Raw genomic sequence first — 10,923 nt, forward strand, 5'->3', positions numbered from 1 at the left:
ATCATATGCTGCAAATGACTAGATGACCCCCTGTTACATATATTTATAAAAGTAACATTGAGAAAGAGAACATATATACAGAAAATAAAAACATCCGATAGGGGGTCTAACAAGATGATCCCTTATTGCATACACATATGTAAAAAGACTATATTTAGGAAGACAAAACATATTTAAATTAATGTTTGGTAGCTTCCCTATAATGAATAATCATTTTAATAAATTTCAAGTTCTTGGAAGCACCGTCTTGACAATTTGCATGTTACAGTATCTCAAGTAGATTCAGAATTGTATGATAGTGCAAACGGGGATATTAACACTTGCATTTGATAAATTTAATGACTTCAATTTTACAGTGTGTTTTGGTTTCTTTGGAGATAATTGCCAAACACCATGTCCTAACGGCTCTTATGGTAGGAAGTGTGAGGAAACTTGCAGCTGTACTACGGAGGAATATTGCAACCAATATGTCGGATGCCTGCCATGTAAGACAGTGCATGTGACAGGTACAATGAAATAACATGGTAACATATGGCACATGTCAGTTATCAGAAAATTTCTCTCCGATTGCAAGGAAATTTGACGAAATTAATGAGGGATATCACACCAGAGAAATCTGATATGGATGGAAAGTGGGGATATATAGAATAATATAACGATCTAGTTTGCCAATTCAACCTATCATTGGGTCAAATGCTGTCTGACGTGTTTCATGCTGATTGTTAGTCGTTCTTGGTACACTGATTTTAATTACGGTAACTCCGTTTACCTGATCAAGATATAGGGCTCACGGCGGGTGTGACGGTCGACAGGGCTGCTTACTCCTCCTATGCACATGATCCCACATCTGGTATATCCAGGGGTTCGTGTTTGCCCAACGCTCTGTTTTGTATTGCTTATGGGAGTAATGAGATAAATCACTATTCGTTATCTTCGCATTTCATTTTTGAAATTGAAGTTTCAAATTTACCGTATTTAGTTTTTAAAATGCAGTTTTAGTAGAAAGTAATCTGAAAACAAGATGTGTTTGTGAAACACAAATGTCCCCGATCATGGTCAATTCCAAAGATGGCCAAGGTCACAAGGACAGATATCTTTGTACCCGTAGAAAGATCTTGTCACAAGAAATGCTAATGTGCAATATGAAAGCTCTGATATTAACCATTTAGAAGTTATGACCAATGTCAATTTTTTAAAAAGTAGTTCAAATGTCAAGGTCAAAAGTTTTAGTACCCATCGAAAGGTCCTGTCACAAGCAATACTCATGTAAAATACCAAGGCTCTAGCACTTACTGTTCAAAATCTATAAGCAAGGTTAAAATTTTCAAATTGTAGGTCAAACTCTATTAAATGACCTTACACAAGAAAACGAACCCGCTTGTTTATGAAGGTACAACGTATTCTTTTGGAAAAACAGGTTTATATTGTTGACGGATTTCAAACCAAGGAAACAGTACGATACAATATAGTTTAAGATAGGAGCATAATTATTGCTAATATAGATGGAAGTAGAATACTATATTGGTTGAGAGGAGACTCATAGGAAGTATTTTCAAAAGTAGGGTAATGAATTTCTGCGTAAATTAAAAAGAATTGGAAGAGGGGATCACATTCTCCCATGAGCTTGTTTGCTGGACACAACACAGAAAGGAGACAGATCTAATATTTGATTTTCAAACAATGCTCTTCTGCGTTACCTTGTTGATGCAGGGATGCTACTCATTACCTAGGAATACTTATATTATTATAGGAATAATTATATATATTGACAATACTGTTGTTACGCGTTATTGGCAGAAATATAATTCGTACCCTCGAGTAGGACCCAGGTCACCCCATTTTAGCATGATATCGAGTCAGAGACTATCTACGGGTGTAGGTAGTCTTTCTTCAAATACAGTTGTACTTTACCACTTTACCAAATCGTATGTCCTTGTAGTCCTGAAAATAGTTTTAGGTAAACTTTCATTGCCTCCATATGTTAGTACCCCTATGATCGATGGAAGGGGATGTATTCACGCTAGCTAAAGGTTAAGCGGTGACACTTTCATCCGATCCAGTAAATGCTCTCCCAAGCCCCTATCTTTGTTTTTCACGAAAATATTAACAGATAAGAAGGAGAATCGTCAAATGTACTGTGCGACTACATTGGTGCATCAAAATTGGTACCGTATAAGTTTTACATATGCCAGAAGTGGTGTAAATCAAATGTTGATTCCAAAAATATTTTAAAGAACTTTGAATAATTTTGAAATTTCAAAACTTTTCTCAAGTCAACATGTATGACTTTTCAATACTTTACACGACCATTCCTCATGATAAAATAAAGATTAGACTTTTTGATATCATAGACAGTTGTTTCCTCAACAAAAATGGAAAACGAAAATATTCATATTTAGTGATCAGTCATCCAAAAAACTACTTTGTTAAACACCACTCTGATTCCACGCACAAGTACTCTGAAATTGAAATAAAAACTATGCTGGAGACCCTCATTGACAATATCTTCGTGGTCTTTGGTGATCAGGTTTTCCAACAGTCTGTTGGAATTCCCATGGACACTTTGTGCTCCTTTGTTAGCTGACCTGTTTTTTTTTAGCTCACCTGAGCTGAAAGCTCAAGTGAGTGCGCTTTTCTGATCACCCGTAGTCCGGCGTCCGTCCGTCCGTCCGTCTGTAAACTTTTAACATTTTTTACTTCTTTTCAAAAACCACTGGGCACTTTGTGCTCCTTTGTTAGCTGACCTGTTTTTATATTGTTATGAAGCAGAATTTATTCACAAACTTCTATGTGAAAAGAAAAAATCTCTTACTGTGACCTTCAATTCGAAATTTAGATTTATCGACGACGTATTATCTATTAGCAATACTAATTTCATTCATATGTCGATTCGATTCATCCCTGTGAACTCGAAATAGAAGACACCATGCAGTCATCCACTTCTGCTTCATACTTAATTGGAAATAGATATTAACGGCAAACTAATAACTCAACTATAACACAAACGGGATGATTTCAGCTTCTCCATCGTCAACTTTATTTATGTAGCAATATTCCATTATCACCTGCATATGGTGTTTATGTCTCTCATCTGATTCGATATGCAAGAGCTTGTTCTTCGTATGACCAGTTTTTTAATCGAGGCAAGCTACTGACAAACAAGTTGATGTTGCAGGGGTTTCAACAGTCTCGTTTAAAGTCAGCATTTTGCAAATTCCATGGTCGTTATAAAGATCTACTTTGCCAATACCACCTATCATTGGGCCAAATGTTGTCTGACATGTTTCATACAGATGGTTAGGTCGTTCCTGGCACATCGATTTTGACTGCGGATAACTCCGTTGACCTGATCAGGATATATGGTTCACGGCGGGTCTGACCGGTCGACAGGGGATGCTTACTCCTCCTAGACACCTGATCCCACCTCTTGTATAACCAGGGATCTGTATTTGCCAAACTGTCTATTTTGTAGTGCTTTTAGGCGTTATGAGATTGATCACTGATCGTTATCTTCACCTTTCATGAGAATGTACAATACCCCTTCTTTTCACCCTTGATAGCCGTCACATACATGTAATAAAAACAACGATGTAAATTGCTTAATATAATACATGCATTTCTTACATAATTGCAGATATGACCAAGAAGAATTTTTCACTTTCAGCGCAATCATCCACACGTAAGTTTCCATTCAGGTTGCGAATTGACCATTAATAGTTCCTTATTCAGCTGTGAAGTGATCTCCAATAGGTGTCATTATTGAATTAATAAAATTCAAATTCATGAAAAAATTCCAAAATACAAAAACATATCAGATAATGTAACATTTTATCAAAAAGCCTATCTACATATAGCTTCCACAACACCTGCGAGTTTGTTTTTAAGTTTCACAAATAAAAATGGCATAACTTTGCGGAGTAGTATATACGTGAAATATCGTAATAAAACAAACTATTTCAAATTTTAAAAAATCAGCTTTGATATTAAACAATTTACTGACCATCAATACTTGTAGAATAAAGGCAAGACCCGGAAGCCGTACGCCCGGAACTACTGCGCAATGATTGACACCGCACAAAATTTCCATGTGTGTGTTTTTTTGTTTACATTGACAACATCGGTCACGATAGCTCATTAGTAGAACGTTCGCCTCGTAACCGGGAGGTCATAAGTTCAAGTCCTGCTTTTGCCAGGGTTGCGTCAAATCCAAGACATAAACATAGTTAGCGATTGCTCCTTTGCAAAACGTTCGGTATTTAGAAGTGAGAATCACGGGCCGTTCGAGTATGACTTTAGAAATGGAGGTTCAGTGTCGCGGCAGGTGTTGGTACGTTAAACTCCCTCACTGCTACAGCCTATGGAGGTTCAGTGTCGCGACAGGTGTTGGTACGTTAATAAGATCCCTCACGGCTACAGCACTAAGCACACAATGTAGATCTACATTTGTAATACTTCACCTGCAGTTGGGGACGTCTCAATATGAGTGAAAAATTCTCGAAGAGACGTTAAAAACCCACCAAACAAATATTGACAACATAGCAGAAATGATACTAGCAAATCTAGTTCATTGTTATTGCCATATACAGCATAGTATACATTCAGACGTTGTTCTTGCATGCACAACGTAAATTTCACTGTCGTTTTGTGGAAAATGTCTGGTACACGATGTTAACGCTGTTCATTGTTCTGCTATCAATATTTTAATTACATCTATTTTCGATTTAAAGTAGCAACAATTTCAATCTTTTCCAGGGAGACTGTAAAAATTCCATCATGCTTATACGCCCGCCTTTAGACGGGACGTATTATGGTACAGCGATGTCTGTACGTCCGTGCGTCCGTCCGTTCGGGATTTTCTGTTTCTAATTTCATTTCTCTGTCACATATCAAGCTGAAACTTGCTATGTAACTTCTTTGTAGATCATGTTGCAATTTTGATCTATATCGACTTCTCGTTCAGGAGTTTTGCCCCTTTATTTGAAAATTATTGTTTTATGGAGGGTACATAATTTATCCGGCGAACTCCTCCCACAATTTTCAAGCGAGTACCATCTTGTTTTACAGAGTGTTTGTATGGATATTGAAGATGAGCATTTGGCAAGGATTTTCATTTTCTTCAATATCTGAGAAATTTACAGGTTGTTGAACTTAGTCAGTTTTGAGGAAATATTACAAAGATAGTACATGATTTGATCGATGAATCTCTTTCACAGTTTTCAAAAGAGAACCGTCTTATTTTACATAGTGTTTATATGGGTATTGAAGGTGTACGTGTGCCAAAGAGTTTGATTTTCTTCAAGTTTTGTGAAAATTACAGGTTGAACTTTTGAGGAATTATTACTTAGTCTTGTTAGTAAAAGTTAAAAGACTTAGTCTAGTCTTAAACTTGTCTGTTTTTCCCTCCACAGTTTTCAAGTGAGGACCTTCTTATTTTACTGAATATTTGTATGTGTATGGAAGATGTGCATGTGGCAAGGATTTTGATTTTCTTGAAGTTTTGTGATAATTACAGGTTGTTGAACTTAGTCAGTTTTGAGGAAATATTGCATAGATATTACATGATTTGTCTTTTACTTTTCCTTCCACAGTTTTCAAGCGAGGACCTTTGGATTTTTCAGAGTATTGATATGGGTATAGAAGATGTGTATGTGGCAAGGATTTTGATTTTCTTCAAATTTTAAGAAACTTACAGTTTGTTGAACTTAGTCCATTTTGAGGAAATATTATATTAAATAAAAACATGTTTTGTCCTTAGAACTCCTTTCACAATTTAGAAAGCTACATGTAGGGTATTTATAAATAACTTGAAGATGTGCATAGTGCAAGGATTCTTATTCTCAACAATTTATAATTTTCTTTGACATTTTGAATATTTACAGGTTGTTGAACTTGGTCGAATTTGGGGAAGTATTTCACACACACAACTCTTGGTTTGTCTATCTACCCCCTGTTACAGTTTTAAGTTAAGACCCTTTATTCATATTATGCAAAGAAAGTATGTCACATCCTGATGATGGCTGACACTACCTGAGGCAAAATTCAACAAATTATGGCTTTAAAAAAAAAACATGTAAGCATTTTCACAGGCGTATTATGTACCGTTTGCGGTTCTCTTGTTTCAATATTGAACGAATATTTTGGACCGAAATTTTGAAATTTTAAGATACCGATTTCTTGATTTAATATACATATTTATTGGGATTTTTTCCCTTCTTTCTTTCGGTAATTTAGAGGTAAACACGAGCATCGATAAAGAGGACATACAAGATTGGATCGACTGCGAGACTTTAACTGTGGTCTTTTATGTCCTCTGCGGTTCTCTGGCGTTTGTCATCCTTTCCTGCGTTGTGACGTTCTGTTGGTGGAGGTAAGTTCATGTAGCTCTTAACGTCTAAATGTGTTAACCTTCCTGTCTGGAAGTACACACGTGTCTTTTAAATGCATTATTCTACCGTGCATTCTGCTACGTGCTTGATTCACTTTACGTCTGGCAATAATCGCACAACTATTATCTACAAAAATGATGGAATCTAAGAATTTTTAGAACCAATTCACATTGCATAAGTTGTAATGCTATGTTCCCACTATCACGATTCGCGCCACGATTGAAATCGTGGTCTTATTCGTGGAATAGTCGTGGTGATTGTATCAAATCTTGCCTAATCTTGGCGTCAATCGTGTTGGTAGCAAATGTTTTGACCGTCCAAATATTTTCTACGATCAACATCAGTCGTTATCAGATCGTATTGCATCGTAGCAAAGCGCAACATATCGCATTTAATCGTGCTCCCAAATCATGAAGATTCCGGTCAATACACCACGATTTGTTGCAATGTCCCACGTTCTGTCACAATAGTTATACATTATTTGTCGAAATGCTCATCTGGTGCATCAAAATTGGTACCGTTTAAGTTTTATATCATAATATCTAAGCTGCCAATGCCACGTTGACATCAACTTCAACTTCCGCCATTTTCAGCGTTTGTGGGTTGTATTGTTCACTAGATGTGGAAAAATGAAGTCAATGGTCAGTCGGGCTGTATATATACCTATCAGGATCCAATCGTAGTTCAAACAGTGATCATCTCGATCCTGAAAGACATCGCAATCACAATCGTATCCTATTGTAACAAAGCACACTGGTTTGTGATTAACGTATCTTAACGTATACGAACATATCTGCACGTACATGATCGTCCCAAATCGGGAACTCGGATCGTGGTGATCGTATGAGATCGAGGTTCAATCGTGATCTCGATCGGGACAATCTTTAGTAGAACGTATGTGATCGTATTTGAATGTTGTTTAGATCGTGTCACCTGATTTATCTTTCGTATCAAAACCTGAAATTCCAGAAAACGTCCGTGATCAACTACGAATTGTCAATCGTGGCCTTGGTAACCGATCGCACGAGTGTGAACCAGGCATACACCCACAATATTTACTTAACCAGCATCTCGTCATTATGGTAACTGCAAATGCATATTGTATTAATATGACCTCTAGTTGAGGCTCTACTGTTTGAAATAGGGTAATTAAGCCCAGTGTCGAAGAAATAGAAAAATATTAACTGCCAGAAAAATTTGCAAATCATATTGGAATCAGTTCTGATATACCATACTAATATCTTTACGTAACACTTAACATTCATTATACACTTGGTGTGGGTTAAAATAATCCATCTTGTGCCAAAGCTGGTTACCTTCATTTGTACTTTGAAAGAAGATAAAGTTATATTGAGCGAAACTCGGACGGGACTTCGCAAAGCAAAGTTCTAAACGTTACATACATGCTGAATTACAAGTCACGGGGCCTTAAGGTGGAATGGTGCACCTGGTGATTTTTTCCTGTACCAATTCTTCATATATTTATAGAAACATCTGTAATAAACCCGGTTCACAAGTATTTGTCGTTTATTTTTCACAATTTTTTTAATTAATTTTTTTAAAAGAGAAATTTGAATTTCATTAAATTTGAATTTCATTAAATTTGAATTGCATACTCCGAAATTCCTCATTTTGTCTTTTGAAATATTCCTGTTTACGATATTTGAATTAATATTTTTAGTCTTCATATATTTTTTTTAATATTTCAGGGAAAAAGTTTTTTAACATCACAATTCTATTTCTTGAAAAGTGATGGTTAAATCTATACGAACGTCTTTAAATAGAAAATAGACGTGTATATTAACGATATGGAAAGGTCTCGAAATATTGTTTTAAATATAAATAACCTTGACTTTTATATTTTAAAACAGCATCCCTTGACTCTGAGGATATCCTGCAACATCCACGAAAACGCTACTTTATTTCTTTAAATTAACCCATGTTCACCTTTTTTTCCGCTGTTGTTTGCACTGGTCCTGAATAAAACATAAAACTACGAGTTATTTTACTCAACATTTCATCAAAACTTTATTTCATGACATCTTCTCAACGTTGTAGGTGTTCAAAAACTTCTCAACAGAATTCAGGATGCGACAAATTTCCAGACTCGGCAAACCGAAATGAAAATCCGAGTGTACGAACGAGAAATGGAGACTCTGTAAATCTGGACCATCTTTCTCGCTCACGTGACTCGAACACACTCTCTAATCACTACGACCGGTGCCAGTTCACCAGAGGAGAAATAATAAACAATCCTCCGGGAGAATATAGTGTGTGTGGCTTGAACAATAAACAACATTTTGGCAGCTGTGAATCGAATAACATTTCCAGTTTTAAAAATAATGCAACGACAGTTTCTGGACCCGAGTTTGCTGCATGTAATATGGGAGCTCACTGTCCCTCGATTAATGCGCCATCCACATCTACTCATCCCACGAGGCCATACAGTCTAGTGAAACAAGATAGAGAAGATGCAGACAAAAGATTCAATTTCGCTTCCGCTGAAGCAGGATCCAAAGATGACGATGGATACCACAGACTTATTCCACTGTAATGAAGTTCAATGTACCTACAACCATTTCATATCAAACCAGACATTTTTACGTTCTTTATATTTTATTTATAGTACGATCTATAAGAGTGGTATATTGATATTTAAATCCTCCACATCTTTGCAGTACAGTAGGATTACATGTAAAATTAGCTATGAAACTCCTGCTCATATGTCTGTCGATATCTCATTCATCAAAATTAAAATTACAGATACCTTTATGCGACATTTTGAATAGTAGAATCATAGAGGGGAGAACTTGGTATGGTACTCATTTTTGTCATGCAATTGTGCCTTCAGGATTATTAACACACAATACTGGCTTTCTTCAATTAAGGTGAAGATAACGAACAGTGATCAATATCATAACTCCTATAAGCAATACAAAATAGAGAGTTGGGCAAACACTGACCCCTGGATATACCAGAGGTATGATCAGGTGCCTAGGAGGAGTAAGCATCCCCTGTCGACTGGTCACACCCGCCGTGAACCCTATATCCCGATCAGGTAAACGGAGTTATCCAGGTGATATGCAGGTTCTAAAAAGCACGTAGTATCCTTTTTCAAAGTAAGGGTGAGTTAACTTCACATTGTCTAAAAATTCATCACAAACTCCCACCCCATTCTAAAAAACCTTGAATTCGTAGTTCTGTCTAAACCTCAGCATCCAAAATTGAGGAGAGCGGCGGTGAGGGGACAAAAGATCAATCCTTCAGTACACGGCTTCATTTAATCGGTTCAAGCCTTCAATTACCATTCATCAATGATATGAAATGGGGACAACCAGCCATTAAATTCAATTTTGCTTTTAAAAGTAACGGACTTTGCATATACACATATAAGTATGACAGAAAATGCACATTGTCAGATTGGGGGTGACTGTGTCAGATTGGGAATGACTGTGTCAGATTGGGGGTGGTTGTGTCAGATTGGGGGTGACTGTGTCAGATTGGAGGTGGTTGTGCCAGATTGGGGGTGACTGTATCAGATTGGGGATAACTGTATCAGATTGGGGGTGGCTGTGTCAGATTGGGAGTGACTGTGTCAGGTTGGGGGTGGTTGTGTCAGATTGGGGGTGGTTGTGTCAGCACCCCCTTCCCCTCTTGCTACGTGTCTGCTGCATTCAAACACGAGGAAACATGTACATAATATTTACTATCTGACAGATACAGAGTTCACGTGTGATGATTCGTATCTCTTGAGGTGTGCAAGGTTCAGTATCTAGATGTACCACATGCACACGCACACACTATACTACACTGTTGGTTTTGACAGCGCTACCTGTATAACAGTCTTATTCTGATGTATGAATTTAGCAAAGCGGTTAACAAATAACATCCACTGTTCTTGTTAGTTACCTTGAGAAACATCTCATTGGTATGGTACAGTTATATAATAATCAAGTAACAATATACTAGTGGGTATAACGATGTGAAAAGAATCATTTGACCAAATATGGAGGATGGACAAGCATAATTATAATATCTTATAAGTTTCTTAGGCTCAGTGCCTTTATCAAAAGCCTTGCTAAATTACATAATGCTTTTCTGTTATTGAGAAAAGTTGCACAAGTTTGAACATGAATGGTCGAGTAAAATAATATCGTTTGATGTATGTTTTTCGTAAACTTTGATTTCCGTAAATTAGTATTTTTTATTAATATATTTTTCTGTGAATATTTGTAAATAAATTATTAACTTTTTGAATCGTGTGATTGATCTTTGCTGGTAATGTGTTTATTTAGACCCATAACATATCTCTATCTCTCTATTATGTCTTCCATCATGCGTTGATACATGTAATATCGGATATTCTGAATAGTATGCATGTTTTTCTACTATTGCGTTCAAACGTTTTAATTACAAAAAAAATTACAGTGCCTAGATATAGACCATCTTATACTTAATTCACCTACGTGTTCTTGTTCTTCGTCTTCTTTCAACTATAGTCCAGCTGGATATGTCATTACTGGTGATGTTGATACAG

General features: G+C 36.5%; 1 protein-coding gene across 3 annotated transcripts in view; it reads left to right on the forward strand.

Annotated features, from left to right (window-relative positions):
* LOC125664663 (uncharacterized) overlaps positions 1-10,639 on the forward strand; it is a 91,264-nt gene extending 80,625 nt beyond the window's left edge. For 2 of the 3 annotated variants that reach the window (XM_056140867.1, XM_056140866.1), the window contains exons 5-7: positions 3,635-3,679; positions 6,232-6,367; positions 8,445-10,639. In XM_056140867.1, coding sequence (XP_055996842.1) covers positions 3,635-3,679; positions 6,232-6,367; positions 8,445-8,940 — 677 coding nt within the window. In that variant the 3' untranslated portion in view covers positions 8,941-10,639. Of the gene's footprint in view, positions 1-356; positions 507-3,634; positions 3,680-6,231; positions 6,368-8,444 lie in introns of all 3 variants that reach the window. The other variant, XM_056140869.1, reaches the window with a different exon arrangement.
* Positions 10,640-10,923: the final 284 nt, after the last annotated feature.

Source organism: Ostrea edulis, chromosome 6 (genome assembly GCF_947568905.1).
Source record: "Ostrea edulis chromosome 6, xbOstEdul1.1, whole genome shotgun sequence".
In the NCBI taxonomy this organism is placed as follows: Eukaryota; Metazoa; Mollusca; class Bivalvia; order Ostreida; family Ostreidae; genus Ostrea; species Ostrea edulis.